The sequence below is a fragment of the Equus asinus genome, chromosome 20 (assembly GCF_041296235.1).
Source record: "Equus asinus isolate D_3611 breed Donkey chromosome 20, EquAss-T2T_v2, whole genome shotgun sequence".
Classification (NCBI taxonomy): domain Eukaryota; kingdom Metazoa; phylum Chordata; class Mammalia; order Perissodactyla; family Equidae; genus Equus; species Equus asinus.
In genome coordinates, this window is record NC_091809.1 from 112,795,358 (window position 1) to 112,814,910 (window position 19,553).

Sequence of the window (19,553 nt, forward strand, 5' to 3'; positions counted from 1 at the left end):
AGCAGGGGACATTTTGGACAATGGCCAGGGCCTCCTTCCCCACCACGGCTCCAGCCACTCCAAGATATCCTGTCCTTTTACTTCTTGCGGTTCCTTCGGCCTGGAGAGTTCATCCCGTCTTCCTCCTTCTGAGAGACTGCTCTACATCCTTCAAGACCAGGCTGAGAAATGCTCTGACCATTAAGCCTTCCCTGGCCTCTTTAGGTCAGACGCACTCTTGATCTTCCGCCCAAGCCTGCATTTCTGTTGAAGTTTCTGCTTCTCCTCCTGGACTGTGAGGCCTGTGGACAGAGGGCTGGGCTCCCTTCACCTCTGAATGAGGGGCAGACAGAGGGCCTCACGACACATGTTGCTGTTGGAAAGAGTTAAACACTCGGATTCCAAGGCAGGCTGTGAACGACGCCCCTCCTTAAGCTGGTCTGAGCCTCCACGTCTCCAGGGGACCCACAGGAGCAGTGCTAACCCGGGTGGCTGGGCGGCCGCTAGCACGCGTGTCCTTTCTCCAGCTGTGGGCAGGGACTGACCAGTGCAGGAGACAGAGCTCCCTCTGGCCGGCCTCAGCTCTGAAGGGATGTTCCGGGAAGAGCCCGACCACCACCGTTGGCCTTAAACTTGCTAGCGATCAGACAGAAGGGGGAGGCTGGATTTTAAGACCAGACCCTGATCCTTCTCTCAAGCTCCCCAAACTGAGAGCCTTCCACAGGGATGTGCCCCAGGATGTCGCCCAGGACCCGCCACGAGAACGCGGGCATCAGAGGGAAGGGCTAGATCTTCCAACTGGCGACTCCCCCGGGCCAGAGGGCAGCGCAGGGAAGGACCGGGGTGAGGCGAGAGGATGAGTGCCGCTGAGAGCGCAGGGACGCGCCCCGGGCCCGGGCAGGAGAGGCAGACACCGAACGACGCCCCAACGACACCCTGACAGCGGACAGCCGGCGTCGAGGCGCGCAGACGGCGGCCAGGGCCGCGGCGGTCACCGGCTGAGGGAAGCACGGCCCGCATTCACTGTCCGCAGCGGCGGCGCCGCCCGGCCTCGTGACCAGCATGGGGCTGGCTCACCGGCAGGTCGTGCACGGTGGACCGGACGAGGAGATTTTTCGCAAAAACGAGTTATCGCTGACTGGACACGGCGGTGAAAATGCGGCCTGCGGGCAGAGCCGCCTTGGTCAGCGCGGCGCAGTGGGGCCAGCCCACGGCCGCCACCCGCCCCGCGTCGCCGCCGTCCGACGCCCCACGGCGGCCTGACGCGTCCCCTCCAGGCCCGCACGAGCCTCCGCCCGCCCCGCATCGCCGCTGTCCGACGCCCCACGCCGGCCGCCGCCCGACCCCCGGCTGCCCCCGCCGCCAGCGTGCCGTCCGCGAGCGCGGGCACAGGGAGGTAGAAAAGCGGCCCCGCGTGCCCGGGCTGGGAAGTGGCAGGTGCGGGGAACACACCGAGTGTCACTGTCCACACAGCCTGTGGTCCAAAAAGGACCAGTGTGGGGGCCGGCCGTGGCCGAGCGGTTAAAGCTCCACACGCTCCGCTTCGGCAGCCCGGGTTCGCGGTTCCGATCCGGCCGCACCTACTGCGCTCACCAGCCACGCTGTGGCGGAGTCCCTCCTATGAAATCGAGGAAGACGAGCACGGATGTTAGCTCAGCGGCAATCTTCCTCACATAAAAAAAAGAGGACAAGTGTGGAGGCAAGTAGGCAACGTGCAGCTAGCTCTCTGGGGTGTGGCGCAGGCGGGCACGGGCGTCAACTGTGAGCGTCTCGCGGTAGCAGCACGCGGAGACGCCCGTCCCAGGAGGGGGCCCACCGCGTGGCTTGCAGCGCTCGCTCAAGTTCCTCTCAGAACCGCAGGTTTCTAAGCTCTGCTGCTCTCCCGTCAGGAGGCGGGGTGCCGCCCAGGCCCGCCCTGAGCCCCCCGGGCCTCGGGACCCCTCCCGCCGCGTCCTGCAGGTGGAGACGCCACCCCGGCCTCAGCTGGAGGAGAGGCCGGGGGAGCGGTCGACGGGCTCAGACAGGCCGCTGCGGGAAGGCCGCCCAGGACCCCCGGCGTCTGAGGGCGGGTCCCAGCAGCCCGTCTCTGAGGCGACCGCCATGGGGAAGGGACCTCGTGTCCCCCGCGCGCCGGCCTTCGGACTCGGGCGGGTCAGACGGGGCGACGGAGACTCCGGGGCGGCGGCAGGCCCTGCGGCTGGACGGCACGAGCCGAGCCGCTCGTGGGGTGGGAGAGTGTCACAGCTCCGGGCCGCGCAGCTGCCCCCGGGCCGGGGCGTCCCCGCCTGAAAATGGCGGCCGCCTGTCCCCACATGGCCGCGTCCGCAGTCCTCCTCGGAGCACGCGGTTGCCCCTCAGTGAATTCATAGGCCTCTCAGCGGGACGGCAGACGCTGGCCCGTGCAGCCCTCTCCACTCCCCCGAGAGCTCCACGAGCCGACCGGACCCCGCCGCTCCTCCCGCTGGCTGTCAGGGCTGGTAGGCGACGCCCCCACCGAGTGACAAGGCCACGGACATGGGTCGCCGTATTTTTAGACCTCAGAAAAACCGGGACAGCAGACATGGGACAGCCTCCCCGGCCTCCTGCCTTTGCATGGTGAGGGCCCGGAGACATCTTAGAGAGATGGCGGCTGTCCGCTGAGACAGGGGACGGTCCTGTCCACAGGGCGCGTCCGCAGGAGTCCCCCCAGTCGCCGTCACTAGAGGCCGGCAGCTTCCTCCTCAGCCGCTCCCTCTGACGTAGGCCTCCTTGGGAAAGCAGGATGCTGCTTTTAAAAAGTGCTCATTGACCTTGAACTTTTAAATGTGTTTCTCAATTTTCCCCTTTTATCACTGTCCGGCTATCATTATGCTATGTCATTTCTTAAGTTCCGGTATTTAACATAAAATATTGAATGAAAACATATTTTACAAACAGGCTCTGCAACTGGATATGGGGGGAGGGAACACGCGGTCACCTCTGTCCTCGCTCTGGGAACCTGACAAACGTGCCCAGTATCCGAACAAGCGAGACGGCGGACGCGTTCTCTTGGCATTCCTGCTCTGGCCCACGGGCCGACGTGCCCTCCACGGGGGACAAGGACAGAAGTCGGGGTCAGGGACGCTCAGCTCTGCCACACATGAGCTGTGTGACCCTTCTGAGAGCCCCAGTTTCTTCATCTGTGAGATGGGACGTTCCAGGAAGAGAATGCCTGTAACTGGCCCTGGTCTGTACACAGATGGTGCCATCGCCACCGCGTGATCTCTATTGGGAAAGCCCTCAGTGCGTGTGCACATCACTAGTGCAGGCTCACAAGGGTCATCTGCACTCTGTTCCTCATCCGGCTCATCTCTCTTCCCAGAGTCTTCCCCCTCTTTCCACTCGCTCCTTCCTCTCTCTCCTGGAGTCCACTGCCTCCTCGTGGCCCAGAATCCCTTCTCACCCAGCATCACCATCGGCAATGTTTCTGGGACGCTGTGAATGGGGAAAGCAATGTGTTTCAACCAACCCACCATCCACAGCGATCTCAGCTGCATCCTCCAGACCATCCTCCAGTCCTCCTGCTCCATAAAAATACCTGTCATTCCTCAAGCTCACGTTTGCTCATGGGTTCTGCCTTAGCTGCTTGCATCTGAGGTCTCTGTGCAAGGCTTCTGCACACCGCTGGTCTCAGTCTGTGCAGAAAGGTGCTGACTGTCCAGACTTGGTCCTCAGGAGTCTGCCCTCATCCCCTCCCCAGCCTGGTCCTCAGGAGTCAGCCTCACCCCCTCACTAGCCTGAGGCCCAGCCTCCATCAGGAAGACTCAACTGTGTACCGCTGTCTGCCGGCTGGGCTGGTGGGTTTCCAGCCGTCTGAGAGACCACCCTTCCTATGCTGTCTGGCTCGCTCTTTCCTTCTCAAGGCCAGTCTGAGAACTAACAGAATCACGGTTTTGCTTGAAAAACAGAGAAAAGCCCAGACCTGCACTGAAGCAGCTGGTTTCTCTATGCAAGGACTCAGACCAGGTATGGCTGTTGTCATCATGATCATTTCAACATGTTTATTAAGTTCTGCACAGGTTTCAAACACTTGATAGGTAAAAAGGTCACAAGAAGCAAAGACCTGGATGAAAAGGGCCAAGACTTCATATTTTCTTGAGGTTTTGTTTTCCTTACTGTGGATCTTACGCATTTTACCTGTGAAAAATTCTTAGAAGCCACTCTGTCTGCTGCAAGGCTTTGAGGAAAACACCCCCGTCAAGAACCCTTGTTCCACTCACACACCCCTGACTCACCTGTCGGTCCATGATCAGAGGTGCGGGAGGGATGGGGCTCCAGGAGCCACTGTCCCCTCCCTGTGGAACCCAAGAGAGCCAAGCGAGTGGATCCTAGTGGGAGCAAGATGTGGGGAATCCTAGCTGCCAGAGAGGCTGCCTGCTTACAGGGAGTAAATCCTCTCCAAAGTGTGTGCGGGTCGGAAGGTAGAGACCTGCTCTCATGATGTGGGCTGAGTGGGGGCAAGGGCTAGTGTGCAGGTGTGACCATGCCCCACGCTTCCTGTCACCTGGGAAGGCCTCCCCCGCTGCCTGTGAAAAGTCACTGACAGGACAGGCAAACTGAAAACAAGTCTCCTCACAGATGGATTCACCTGGACTAGCGCGTGCAGCTCCTCTGACCACACGCAACACAATGTCCACAGCCCCTAGAGCAGTGCTGTGGAGCCCCGGCCACATTCACAGCCACCCTCTCTAGGCTAGAAGGTCCTTTGCAGTCCCAGGGTCAACCACAAATCTCAGCAGTCACCTCTCAGCAAGTATTTCTGAGGCCCGCCGTCAGGTCCTGGCTCCGTAAAGTGAGGAGCACAGCCCAGCAGGGCAGCATCACTGGGAGCTGGTTAGAAGTGCACATCCCAGGCCCACCCCAGGCTCCTCGGGGATGCCCCTGGACAGAGGGTCGAGAAGTCCTGACATGAGAGACACGGGAAGGGTGGCCTGTCCCTCCCTCTAGATGCTCACCTGGCTGGAAGATGATAGGAAACAACAGCAAGAGTCAGGTCTCACCATCAAGCCACTTACTCTACAGAGCCTCAGCTTCCCCATCTGTGGAGTGGGAGGTGCCTTGCAGGCTGTCCTGGGTGGGATAGCCCTGCCCCCCACGAGGTACTCCTTAACTACTCGTGCTCTGAGTACTGCAATCGCCTAGAGGTGAGATGTCACGGATGGCTGGACTGCCTGGGAAAATCCAGCAAGGGGAGGGGGCAGGAGGTGGTCTTCTAAAGACATGGAACCACAAACTGAACCAGGAACTACAGTGAATTGAGATGGAGAAATGCACATTCTGACAATTGCACCTAACATGCCCAGGAGACAGAGAGCTCCAACTGACCAACCTTCACCCTGACGATGTGCTGATGTCAGCACCATGGTCTCAGAAACACACACACAACGCCCCCAGCGCCCTAGAAAAGACAGAACATGCGGGTGTGGCCTGTGGGGAGGCTGGCAAGGGCCCTGCTATGCAAACCTGAAGTCAATTCTGGTTTGGGCTTTCGGAAGTGGGAGGTGGGCTGGCTTGTCATCTTTCAGAACTGACCTGTGAAGACGACTGGACAGCAGGTGAGTCCCGGGCAGTCATCTTCCCAGATGATGCTTATTAAGTCTTTGCTACATGCTAGATGCTTTTTTTCCCCATTTAATCCTCACTACAACCCTATTAGGTGGGGACTTTTTGGTCCCCATTTCAACGATGAGGAAACAGGGACCTCAGATCTGAACCCAGGTTGGTCTGCTTCCCAAAGCCCTTGACCTTAGCTGCACGCCAGCGGGCTGGGGCAGTGTCAGGCTCTCTGGTCTTCCCAGTGCAGCTAAGACAATGTGGCTGCTTTTGTTGGGAAACTGGCTCGCCCACCTCGCCGCTGACATCTGCCGTGCTGGTCCTGAGCTTCTCCAGAGAAATGCTGTCTTCTGGCAGGAAAAGATAAAAACGGCTGATACAAGTGAGTCACCACTCGCTATAATTAACGGTGATGCAAGAGCCAGATGCAAACTAAGAGGGGCCTCAGGACCTGACTTTTAGGCAGCCCAAACTTTGAGCTGCACTTCAATGCAGAACAGAGTCTCCGTGGCTGAGCTGCCATCTGTTCAAGACACATTTAAATGAAGAAATGAAACCTGGACCCTCCAAGATACAACCTTCAAGATAATGGGGCTGAGAGGGGCGGCACCAAATTAACCTCCTTATTTACAACTGAAAAGCCATACAGCAGAACCAGAGAGTGTTTACAGTTTATAGATAATGTAGATCTTTGCTCTCACACAGCTGCCCTGGGAAGCCTGGGCGCTTGTCAGCCAGCCGAGCTGATTTATAGCAATAAGAGTTCTAAGTTCAGTTGTACTGAGCCCTCCTCATCATAGCGTCTACCTGTGAGCTTTTCACAACAGACAAGTTGTCATCAGCATCTCCCTACTCTCTTCCGCTGGCGAGGAGTAAGAGGTGCTGCAATGACAGGCTGGGTAAAACAAACCCTGAGAACTGATTCCTGCCACGCCATCTGTGCGCCCATCCAGCCTTAACACCAGCAGTCACTTCACCATGCCAGTGAAGGCGCTGCCCGGGCCACTTCCGGGACAGTAACCGCCTCTTGAGGTTTGACCGGGAAGCAAACCGTGGTCGGGTCCTGGGCCGGCTTAACTAGTGGTCATGGAGGTCGGTGCCTTCTTACCTGTTAAAAGAGCCTCGACTGTCCTCGAGATCTGAACACAATACAGCTGACGGAATCCTGCCACTGTCCTTTTGAACAGACTTTAATTGAGAGAAGTGAAAACACAGGTTACATTTCAGTGTCACCATCAATATGTCGCAAATTCAACACGAGAACAGTGATGCAACTAACGCTTGTACATTTCCTAACTTCAGTCATCACAGAGCAAATCATTATCAGATATATTATTTACATAATAATTTCAAGCAATAGTAAATAATAACTTCCCTCCCTTAAAAAAAACAACCCACACCCCAACCGCCTTCCTCAGTGGGCTTCCTCACAGGAGGACCCAACGCTACTTGAGAACAGTCATCAGCGCAGACTCTGGACTAGCCCCTATTTTCTTTCAAAGTCACTTTAATTTTTACAACTTGAAGCCACATAACCGGCATGATCTGCACACTCTAGGACACCCCACATGATGAAGATGAGCTCTACTCCTTTTGTGTGAGGAGATTTGTATGTTTCTGAAGATGCATAAGATTACAACTCCAAAAAGTCAAAAATAAACACAAAAACAACACCTCCGATCTTCAAGCACGGTTTGTAAGATGTGCCACATGTTGACACGGAATTAACTGATCAGTAAGATTCTTTCAGATTTCCCTGCAGAGGTACTGGTTAGTTCTGATTCTTTTTCAGCTGCTGAAATGCAGGAGTTCTGACAGTTGCTGGGAGCACTACATCTTGCCTCCCAGGTTAGCAGCCCGCCTGACCTCCAGAATGTCTACGCGACTCGCCCCAGTGCCTCGTTCTCTGATTTATTTCTAGCTATTGCTGTTAGTAAATGGAAACCATGACAAAGTTTAGATTAGCAGGCACATACACATGCCCTGGCCTATAAATATTCTATGATGAAAAATGGACAATGACTCCATTCCCAGTGAAAATGTGCACAGGAGAAGGGAGCTATCGACAGCAGCTCTTCTTACAGTGGAAAATCCAGACCAAATGGGGTGGGCTTCTAACCGACCCAGCGGTGTCAACCACTTCTCCAGGGCCCTGAGTCAACTACAAGTCCCCAAAGCAGAGCCCGGAGCTCCTCCAGGCAAACCTGGTCGGTCCAGTGGTTCAGGCATCTTGTCCTGGAAGCTGGATGAAGAAGGTCAACTGCCATGTCCTTCTTGGAGAGGTGAGTGAGGAGGCATTCGAGCCAGAGCTGAGCGCAGCTCCCACATGGTCGGCTGGGACGGAGCTGCCCTGGGCCGCCCTCACAGCGCCAGCTGCAGCTTGCTCATGTTTCTCTGGTGCATGTTGTGGTGACGGACTAATTCGTCTGACCGGGCAAACTTTTTCTGACAACTGGGCCACCGACAGCTGAAGGGCTTCTCACCTGTTGACACAATTGCCAGTTAGAAACCCTCACATGGAGAGCCGGGCCAAGTTCAACCATCCAGGCCCGAGTTCAGTCAACACAGGCCCCTCCTCCACATTCCCTCCTGTTCACTCCCTGAGCTGAGCAACGGCTCATTTCACAGGCAGCCTGGAAATGGCAGTACCTCTGGGGGCTTAAGGATTGAAATATTGTAAGAATTATAAAATATTATTAAGTCAGATGACTTGGGAGATGGGAGCGGAGGAATGAGTCTAATTAATGAAATATCTGGGCAATTCATATTTAGTTTAGGGGAAGAAAACATCGGCCTCAACCTCTGCTGCTGGACTGTTTTGTGAGCTGTTTGATTTCCCCCTTTGCTGTCTGAGCAGAGAATTGAGCCTAACTGGGCTTCGAGGGCCTCCAGATGCTCATCCTGGATATTGCTGACTGACTGCCATGCAGCAGGAGAGCTGCACTGTGGCTTTAATGTCTGTCTGTATATTCTGGAGAGGTGGGGTATTCTAAATAAATCACAATATCTGAGTGCCTGGTGCTCGCTTCTTTTTCCTTCAGGCGTTAGAGCACAAACCCTATTATACAGAAAATTCTAGTTGAGCATGGTTTTGAGGTTTTTAACGAACTTGCCAAAAGATGGAGGCTTCTCCATCTACGGAGCCCTTAGCGGTTCCTTCCAAGCCTCGTTCTGTACTGGGAAGATAACCGGCATTTATTAAATGCCTATTCTACGCCAAACGTTGTGCTGGACATTCTCTGTGCCCTCACATCATGTGCTCCTTACCACAGCCTTGCGAGGGAAGCTTTGCTATCCCCACTCTACGGGAGAGGCTGGCCACCTGGCGAGCGCAGACGCAGAGGACTCAAGTCCACGTCCGTCTAATTGCAAAGCCCATGTATTTTGCTATATGTGCCCCCACACCGCGCCCCCACTGTAGTCATAACGGGAGCACCCCTGTGCTTTCTCCTAAGTGAAAACGCCACAGGAGCTGATCCCTCTCACACCTGGGGGAGCTGCTCAAGTATCACTTGTCCCACTTTGCCTTCTCAGAGAACTACTGGTCCAAACCAGCACTAAGAAATGTCCTGGGTGGGGGGAGGGGCGGGCACTGTCCCAGGGTCAGAACTGGGGGCCCATCAAATCCAGCATTAAAGGGTCTGCTGGCGACACACATGCAGATGTGCATGGGGTGGGGCCGGGGGCAGGGACAATAACTCTTTCCCCTCAAATTATGGACTCAGGACTAAGGCAAAGAAGCCACAACACCAAGGGCCCCTGAGCAGGCAGAAGGAGACGCCCATCTCATCAGCTCGGGCACAGGTGCCTGGACCCTGACGGTGGGCCGAGGAGGTGGGACCACAGGGGGCTGGCGCCCTCAGGCTTCCCTCCACCCCACTCACTGCTCCTCTCCTTCTAGATCTGCCTCCCGCTCCCCCACCTCTGGCCTTGCTGTCAGAGGTCGTCCTGAGGGACGGATCCTAGCCCTTGCTCCTGTCGGTCTGCACTCTTCTCAGCTCTCAATGGTGCTCAGCTCTGCTGACTTTGGCTCTTCCTGATTCTCTTTCCTCCCTGGGCTGAGAGGTGAACCCCAAACCCCAAAGCCTTCTTTCTCCAACAAAGAAGGCAGAGGGATGTGGAGGGCTGGGGCAGATAGAACTGGGCTTGCTACTTCCTAGCGCTGGGACTTCAGACAAGTCGTTCAGTCACCGTGTGCCTCAGTCTCCTCATTTGTAAAACGGGGGTAAAACAGGCCCCTACTCGCCTGAAGAAGTTGTCGTGAAGATAAACTGAGGAAACCAAGGCACTGTCCCTCCTCCCACACAAGGAGGGGGCTCTTTTCACACAAATCACAGCAGCCTTGTGCAGAAGCAGCAGCCTGGCAGCCCGCGAGCAGACACCTGCTCCCTGCTCTCTGCCAGAACGTCCACACACTGGCCTGAGCCCAACAGACACAGGGCCCGCTCCTGCCGCCCTCACTTGTAGCAGAGTGAGGAGCCAGGTCTCTGGAAATAGTGTCATGGAACGGGGGCTTTCAGGAGAATAAACACTTGGCTTGCTGGAATTTCTGCTGTTTTTCCATAAGGTTGATTATCAAGTCAAAATGAGTGATAAAAAGGTGATGCAACAAGCAGGGACAGAAGGAGCCGCTCACCGCTCGTCCCCTCTGGACACTCGTGACAGGAGTCTGGCAGGTCTCTCTTCTGCCCTGTACCCACAGCCCTTCCTCAGCATTGTCCTTATTTAAAGACAGTCACGCACTCTCTCCCTTCTCGGCCGCCCCTAACCCTGCTAGGGGTTCACCCTGGTCCTCTCCAGTCTCTCTCATCACAAACAACTGCATCCAACAGTAGTTTAAAAAAATAATGAAAAATAAATGTGAAGAAAAGTTACGCACTTGTTTTACCTGTATGAGTCCTGGTGTGGGTCTTCAGGTGGTCAGACCGGGAGAACTTGCGCTGACAAGTTTTACACTGGAATGGTTTCACACCTAAACGGACAGAGAAGGTCTCACCGCGGCCCTAACAGCGTGGGGGTGGCTCGAGGCCCAGAAGGCCTGCCTCCCGGCGGCCACACCTGCAACGCCGGCCTCACTCTCACATCCCGACTCTCCAGGTCAGCACGAACCACCTGAGGCCGCGAGTACCCCCTGAAGACCTGCTGCTGTCTTGGGAACAACTATCCCTGAACCACAACTGTCCAGCTCGCGCGAGGTCTCAGCCGTGCCCGAGACACAGCAAAGGCACCTCCCGCTGCAGGCGGCACCTGTGCTCTTTACTGATGCTCAGTGCCCATCAGCAAACTGCGGTGCAGTCTCACTGTCCTGTGGTGTGCAGGAGAAATGTGGGATGTTTCCTTTTCTTTCCTTTTTCTTATTTTTAAGAGAGGGAAAAATCTCCAGAGGTTAGAAGAGAAATTACTGGAAAAACTAAACAAATGGCTGACCCTCTCACATCCACATTCAGCACAAAGCGAATCCCCAGTCCACCGTAACCCAAAGGAATGACCTGTCAGCAGCAAGAAGCAAGCCCACAAACCTGTGTGTCTCCTCTGGTGTCTTTTGAGCTGGTCTGACCGAGAAAACCTCCGCTCACAGTCCTTGAAGTCACACTGGTACGGCTTCTCACCTTGGGGAGACACACCCATGTGAAAGGGACACTGGGAACGGGGTCTTGTTCAAGTCAGCCTGAAGGGGTCCCAGACGCCTGAGGCTCTTTGGCGGAGCCCGTCCGAAGGGTGCTGCCAACGGCAGAGTGAGGTTAAGGCCCTCGTGCACACGCACTCGTGGTCAGTGGGCCCAGAACCGGGCCGAGGTGCAGGAGATGGCCCCTCCCCCATCAGAGGTGGAGGGGAACTCAGGCTCCAAGTCTGACCCAAGGATCACACCAGCTCTGCCCCTCAAAGCCCTGGGCGAGGTGCCATTTCCTTCTCATGAAACTGGGCCCCTAATCTGACAACCTCAAGGGATCTTTGAACAGACTAAACCAGACCATCCAGGTAAAGGGCTCAGCCCAGAAAACACTGGTAGAGAGCATTCAGACAAATAACAACCACAGAGGTCTTAGCTCCCAGAGTGAGTCTGAGGCAAAATTCTGAGGGCGATGGGCCTGAGAGCTGGCCCCACGATGTAGTTTCACGGCCTGAAGACTTGGCGTTCTCTGCTGCTGACCTCTCGCTCCTGGCCAAACACAGGCAGCTCCGTGGCTGCAAGACTCTCAAGCTAAACCAGGAGTCACAGCATTTAGAAGGTTTTTGGTGTCCCTTATCCAAGAGAAGGCAGCAGGGGGATTACACAACCTCCTGCCAGGGGCAGAAGGGACGAGCCCCATCCCTGTCCTCCTGGAGAAAGTTCAGCCAAACCCTGGGAAGTGAGCCCCAGGCATGCACGAGAGCCAGGGCCTGCCCACCTCCTTAGGAGAATTGTGAGTCACTGTTCTGGGATGGGGAGCGAGCCTCGGCCGGGTCTTTCCCCTGCAGGGCAGTCCCGGCTACTTTCCAGCCTCCCCACCTCCTCCCGTTCCCCAGTTGATCGGCATTCCCAAGCACACCATCCCCAAAGTCGGCCTTGCTCTTTGCTGACACTAATCACCCTTCACCCCCGCCCGTCACGTCCACCACCCACCCTCAAAAATGCTGCTTCCTCGGCAATGCCTTCTCGGAAACCTCGCCTTCAGATCAAGGCGTTCCTCCCCTCATTACAGAATCACCATGACACCTAACGCCGCCAGGGGCTGAGTCCAGGTCTGCCTTCTTCCAGGGCTGGAAGTCTGGAGGGCAGGGGCCTTTCCTCGGCTTTATCGTTCTACCTGGCCCAGCGCCTGAGACTTAAACGCCCCCACTCAGTCTCATTTCTCTTCCCCGCCTTTCTGCTTCTGCTCGTCCTTCCTCTACCTGAACTTACCAACCCCTGGATGGTTAGCCCAGGCCCTTCCTCCTCCAAGAAGCCCTCTGGGATGACCCTAGCTCAAGTCAATACCCTCAGCACTCCTCAGCACCCCCAGCCTCCAATTTAGCTCATTAGCACAAACCCTCCAAGTCCCTAGCTCCGAAAGAGACCAAAAACTCCTTGAGAAGGCGGCTTGTGACTTGGGGTGAAATGGCACGAGTTTGAATCTGTTTCCACCGTATCCTACCCATCAAGTGTTCGTGTGTGAGGACTAAGAGAGTCCGGCACATAGAAAGTATTTAATGTGAAAGTACTTAACGCAACAGTCTGTACTACTGGTCTATAAATAAATAAGAAAAAATGGCACGCTTCTGAGAAGGGGCCGCAGGGCTGTTAAATACCAGCCTGCTTCCTCATCTTATTCAAGGAGCTGCCTAAGGGCCCCAGCAATCTGGGGGTCCTGCCCACGCCCTCCTTCACACACACATTGATCTGTCACTACTTTCTAACTGCCTCTTTCCCATTAAAAGTTCCTACAACTATATTGCCTTCAATGCATTCCCCTGCATTTTTCCAGGCAGAATTTTACTTTACAATTTTCCTTATAACCTGAACAGATACTTTTCAAATGATCCATAACATGCCACTGGTCCTCTCACCTTTAGCCTCAAGCAAGTGGTCTACTGAGTGCAAACCCTGGTTTGTGCCAGAATTATATCCTCTAGGTGCAAGGAATTAGCAAAGCCCAATAGTTTAAAGAGATCTGAATGCAACTTGCTTTCTTCTCCAGCTTCCCAAAAGCAAAGTCAGCAGTAACAGTAAAATAATAATGGTAATCATAATGGCGAAGCTGTCCTTCAGCTGTGGAAAGAAGGCACCAGCTCCCTTCCTTCCTGTAGGAAAGAACGCTTCCCTGCAGGGGAGACCCAACCGCACTCCCCTCCAGTGCTCATGAGGCCCACAGCAAACATCTGGGAGGCGGCAGCTCACTTTCAAGGGGGCCAATAAGCAGACGAGGCTGGCTCTCTCTTTCCCAGAGGCAGGCCCCTTGACTGTGGGAAATCCAGTTTTCTTTGGTACATCTTCAAAAATCATCTTTTTTTAATTAAAATTAAAATTAAACCTACAATCCATCTCCTCATGCCTATCTGCTTAGTTATTACTGACGCAGGCAATTGTTTTCCTTTGGACCATCTCTTCCTATCTCAGATGACCTGCCATCAAGCTCTCAAAATGGTCGGATAACTGAGTTCCCCAGGCTGGCTCCTCCCTCGTCACAGACACTAACAGCATTCTAACAATAACGCTATCATTCACTCAGACTGTCGACACAGGGTGCTCTTCTAAGTGCTTCATATCGCTAACTCCTTTCCCTCAATTTGATTCTAAAAGCTGATCTAGTCTTAACAGCCATACAAGGCAGGCATTCTCATCTCCATTTGCCACATGAGCGAATGAAGTTCACAGAGAGATAGGTGACTTGCTCAAGGTCTCATCACTTGCAGTGAAGCCAGAATTCAAGCAAGAGTCTTTCATTCTGGGGACTTCGTTCCCACTCTCTGCTCTGCTCCTTAACAAAGGAGGGGCAGTCAGGACAGAGATGGCCCGAGCTTCTCCCATCGCCGAGGCCAGACCCTCCAAAGCAGAGCTATGTCCCACCCTAGAAGCCACCCGTGTCCCAGGCATGTGAGCTCCGGCAGCGGGAGCTCTGACCACCCTGTGCAAGGCCACTGGGACTGGCTGGCCGGTACACACACTCACCGGTGTGCTTCCGGCTGTGCATCTGCAGGTGGGACAGCTTAAAATATCTCTTATTGCAGCCGGGGTACGCACACATGAAGGGGCGTTTCTCACTGGTCTCTGACGCTGACCGGACAAGCGTCGGGGTGACTCCAGGCACGCGGCGCACGTCCTGCAAGCAGAGTGGGAGAAACAGAGGCTTCAGCCACACGGGGCTGTCCGAGCTCGCCCTAAGGGAGAGGGTGCTGGGACCCGCCGAGAGAAGGGGCGGAAGCTACGCAGCCTGGACACTCCTCCACCCCCACAGGCCCTAGCAGATGCCGTCAAGAGAGGCAGATGGAGACATCCTGCAGCGCAGCCCGACGCCATCCCCACCGATCAACCAGAACCCGTACTTGAAACGAAGTCTGTTTGGGGTCATGACCCCGAGCATTTGGAAAGAAACATTCGTGCCGGAAGAGCCCCTACTCCACCCCCACCCCTCTGCATCTCCACGTGGGGCAGCGAGGCCTGGAGCCCACAGTTCCACCTTCTGCTCTGTTCCCTCCCCATCGGAGACAGGGACATACGACATCAGGCCCAACCTGCAACAGGTAAGGAGTCCTTACAAGAGGGAACTGCGGGCACTGAATGGGCCCCAAACTGACCAGGCCCTCCACGTGTGAGTGTGTGACAAGGGACAAGGACAAAGGAGCCCCAGCAGGTGGGGGTTCTGTCTGTGAAGGCGGCTGAGGCCCATTGTGTAGCTGGAGCAGCCCTCTCACAGTGATCCCAGGAAACATGTGTGCCTCCCATGCACTTTCCATGCCCCTCACAGGGCCTCCTGTTGATCCCTTCGTCTCGTGAGAATGAGTGTGTGTATGGTCAACCCTCCCTGAAAAGGAGCCAGAGGAGGATGGTGAGGCAAACCTCTTCCCATTCTCAGCATTGGTGGGTGAGCCACAGATGGGAGCACCGGAAGGGCCCAAGGGGCCAAACCCTCCTCAGTCTCTTAGAGATGAGCCGGTCAAGGCCAAAGAGCACATGCATGTTATGTGTGAGGACTGGAGCCACTTCTGAGCTTAACCCACCCCTGCCTGTGCATTTATCATGCCACCCCCATGCTTGTGGTCTGGTTCCTATTTCACACTGCCTTGCACTGAAAGATCATCTTTTTTGAAGAAAAGGTACTGTATTGACATACAGCTTTGCTGTTGATAGGCCACACTGTCTTAAGGCAAAGGGTGGCATAAATGTAAATGGTGAGCCAGTGGTGTTGGGTCATGAGAAGGTAGTGAAACTACACCTGTGTGGTCTGAAGTCTAATCATAGGCCACGACAGTGAGTCTGACCAGAAGGGCTGGGTTGAAAGGAGTTTTTTCCATCTCCTTTAATTCATCCTAGATGCAGCACATACAGCAATGGGCTATAAAACATCAGTCTGGGTCCTGGTGGAGGATTCTCGTGGAATTTGTTAGAGGAGAGACTGGCTGACTCCTTCTGTCCTTACACTAGATTTCCCTATTTCTGTAACCTCTCCCTTTTTTTCTCTCCATTGGAAGGTTTAGGATGAAGGACACGCTGTTCTATCACCATGACGCCTCTGGAAACATCCCTCAGAACATCTCAGAGCTCCTCGCCCCAGATGTTATGTGGGGACCCAGTGCCCCCAGGACTTATTTCTAGGGTGCTGACGACTCTGGAGAAAGTGCTGTCACTGACGATGCAGCCACCAAGTCACACGCAAAGTCACAAGCAAGAACCCCTGGTAAGTGTGTGGTCTGGCTACCCAGAGAGGCTCCGTGGGGGCCTCCCAGGAGTTTCCTGAATTCTCTGAAACATTCACCTTTTTGCTTGACTTTCTTTACTCTCCTTGGAGACTCACCCTTCCCCAAGCTGATCACATGGCCATTAAACACGGGGTCTGGAGCCGGACAGGACTTGTGTTATAAGTCTCCGCTCCACCTCTTCAAAGCTATGTGACTTTGGATAAGTCACTTGTTTTCTCTGGACTTCAGCTGCCTCATCCATAAAACAGAGATGCTAACAGTACCCACCCTCATAAAGGTGTGCTGAGGATTAAATGAAGAAAAGGAAGTCCATGCACAGACACGGAAGAACCTTAAACGCATGTTACTAAGTGTAAGAAGCCAGTCTGGAAAGGCTACATGCTGTGTGATTCCAACTACATGACATTCCGGACCAGGCACAACTATGGAGACAGGGAGAAGGTGAGTGGTTGCAGGGGTGCAGTGAGCAGGGGCATCTTTAGGTCATGGCTCTCTTCCGTATGATACTGTAATATAGATACACGTATTACACATTTAACAAAACACACAAATCTGACAACACAAGTGCAGCGTAATGTAACCCACAGACTTGAGTACAACAATGTGTGCGTACCGGCTCTTCACTCATAACAGATGTACCTGCTAATGTAGGCTGCTAACAGCAGAGGACTCTGTGGGGAGCACGGGGAAGGGGGAGGACACTCGGGCTCTTTACTTTCTGTAAAGCTAAAACTACCCTAAAAATTAAGGCTATTAAAAAAGAGTCCATTTATAAAACTTAGCACAATGCCTGGCATCTAGCAGGTGTCCAGCCACAGGTGGTGCTGCTATTGTTGCTGTTGTTGTTGTTGTTACTATTATTATCGGCAAGACAGAGACTACTTTTGGGCACTTTACAATGCAGACCAAATCTTACAAGTCATGGGTCCAGGTCATTAATTCAGGCCCAATTAGCCCAAACAGAAGAGATGTGCCCCCACCTGGGAGAAGGCTAATTAGGTGGTGAGGGAGGAAAGGGTTCTGCAGGAAGCACCTGGGTCTGAATCCCGGAGGTGGCACGTTCACACTGGCCTGTGGAGATGGGCAGGCTGCCCTACCTGCGCCAGGGGAAGAAAAGGGGTCCCTGCTGCCACAAGAGCCTATAATTAGGAACAGATTTTCCAGGACCAAATGGCCATCAGCAAGGAAGGGAGGGCTGCCGAGAGGGGAAGGAGGCACGTCCTCACCTGAATGCCCCTGAAGACGCCATGGGTGTGTATCCGGTACTGGGCACCACAGAGGATGGGCGTGGTGTGGCTGTCGCTCTCGTACCCTGCGCCATGGCTGCAAACACAAGGAAGAGAACACCGGGCTCACGTCGGTTCACAGGCACCATCTGGAAATGCCCACCTGCGGTGGAAGCAACGTTCCCTAAAAGCCCACAGGACAGGGGGTGGTTTTTGCCTCCCTCCACGGGGCACTGTGGAAGCAGGGCTGTGAAGGGCGGGCTGCTCCGTCCTCTGCCACCACCACGCAGCGCCCCCCGACGATCAGATTCTCACAGGCGCACCGCACCTTCCGGGTCAATGCCTCTCAGATGAGCCGGGAAAAGTCCCAGTGGCAGGACTTCATCCCCAGCAAGTTATTTACCATCTAGACGGCAGGCTGACAGCTGCGAATATCTCAGGAATGAGCAGATGCCTCAAATTTCACATTAAGTGCCCTGGATTTTTGTCAGCACCTCATGACTCAGTTCTGATCAGATTGCACCAGGAAAATGATGACACTTACAAGAAGAGATGTCACATCCTCAGAAGTGGGGATTACACATCTGTGGCCCCACTCTGCTTAACCTACAGATCAGTTTTCCAGATCAGCTTAATTCCTTGAAGCCAAGCTGTGCCCTAGGTGGACACTAGACCGACCAGTCTCCTAGCAGGTGCTCAGGCCAACCTTGGACTGGGAGAGCTGAGGGATGTGGATGTTGAAGAGAACAACTTGGGGGGAGGGCATGCTCTGCTCTAAAAATAGTCCCTCCTTCAGTGAGAATGCTGATGTCTGTTCTGTAGTTATTTTACTTCCAAACGAGGTAGAGTGAGGATTCTCGTCCACACTGCAGCACACAGAATCACACCTAGAATCGCCACGGGAGCTTCTATGAAATTCCTCTGTAAAATGGTGCAGCTACTTTGGAAAACGTCTGGCAGTTTCTCAAAAGGTTACACATAAAGTTACCATATGACCCTGAAATTCCACTTCTAGGTATATTCCCAGGAGAGAAGAAAACGTATGTCCACACAAACACATGTACACATTGCTCATTAGCAGTGTTATTCATAATGGCCAAACGGTGGCATCAACCCAAATGTGCACGAGCTGATGACTGGATAAACAAAACATAGTATATTCATACACTGGAATACTATTTGGTGATAAAAAGGAATGAAGTACTGATACATGACACTGTGGACAAACCTTGAAAACATCACACTGAGTGAAAGCAGCCAGTCACAAAGACCACCTATTATGTAACTCCATTTATAAGAAATCTGCAGAATAGGCAGATTTATAGAGACAGAAAGTAGACTGCTGGTTGGTTGCCTCGGCTGGGAAGTTGGTGGGAAATGGAGAGTGACAGCCAATAATGTCCTCAGATTGTGGTAATGGTCGTACAACTCTGTGATTGTACTAAAAACCAGTGAACTGTACACCCCTGAGGGGTGAACTGTACAGCATGTGAAATATATAAAGCTGCTTTGAAGAATGACCGCTGGGGAACAGGGCCCAGGCACCAGCACTTCTTAAGGCCTCCACGTACAATTTCCAGGTGCAAGGGCTGAGAACGTCCATCCTCTGCTATTACTCTAGAGATTCCAGGGGCCCTGGTGTGGGAGGCGGGCAGTGTGGCCAATCGGCCCCATCCTGTGAAGGTGTGGGGAAGCCTGGGCTGGCTCAACTCTCGCTCACCCAGAGCAGAGAATTCCCAGAAGGGCAGAGTGTCTGCCAGGATGACTGAAACATCCACACATCCTGCAGCCACAGCAGCTGTGGGGTTTCACGTTTAGTTCTGGCTCCAAGCTTTTTAGAACGAGCTGCCTGTCTCCTTTGCATAGAGCAGTGACAGCAAGTCTGGGGAGATGGGTGGCAGTTCCATCCCCATGACCTACTACAATTTGTCTCTACATTCTTCAGGTGGTTTGTGACATATCTGGGGGAAAATGTTCCAGAGAGCAAAACCAGGGTCAAACATGCAAAAACTGAGAAGAAATGCCAAATTCAGATAGCATCTGCCTTTCTGAACCTTAGAGTGTGTTTGCCAAGAGAAAGAAGCCATGTGTGCCTTCCTCACAATTGAGTCGTGTAGACACTGGGGATGTGAGAGTTGATGACAACAGCGATGTGGGAGCAGGAAGAGGACAGGACAAGAATGCGCTACCAGAACATCTTCCCCCAAGGGCGTGAAGAGATGCTGCCTTTGCTTGGTTTAGCCTTCCACGTGGAGCCAAGATGTGACTTACATGTTTTCCAGGGCTCAGGGACTCTAGGGACACAATAGAAACCTGAATTATTTTAAAGTTCTGCCATCAAAGGGGAAGAATTTGGACTCTCTTGTCTGGGCAGCTAATTTCTGGATTCTATCTGGGTTC

General features: G+C 54.0%; 1 protein-coding gene across 14 annotated transcripts in view; it reads right to left on the reverse strand.

The window, feature by feature from the left end:
- Positions 1 to 6,724: 6,724 nt before the first annotated feature.
- The window catches only part of WT1 (WT1 transcription factor), a 45,456-nt gene continuing 32,627 nt past the window's right edge, over positions 6,725 to 19,553 (reverse strand). For 10 of the 14 annotated variants that reach the window (XM_070491434.1, XM_070491438.1, XM_070491436.1 and 7 more), the window contains 5 exons: positions 17,154 to 17,250; positions 14,180 to 14,330; positions 11,070 to 11,159; positions 10,430 to 10,522; positions 6,725 to 8,033 (listed from right to left, as the gene is read on the reverse strand). In XM_070491434.1, the coding sequence (XP_070347535.1) occupies positions 7,912 to 8,033; positions 10,430 to 10,522; positions 11,070 to 11,159; positions 14,180 to 14,330; positions 17,154 to 17,250 (553 nt within the window). In that variant the 3' untranslated portion in view covers positions 6,725 to 7,911. The remainder of the gene's footprint in view (positions 8,034 to 10,429; positions 10,523 to 11,069; positions 11,160 to 14,179; positions 14,331 to 17,153; positions 17,251 to 19,553) is intronic. The other 4 variants (XM_070491439.1, XM_044751973.2, XM_070491433.1 and 1 more) reach the window with 1 other exon arrangement.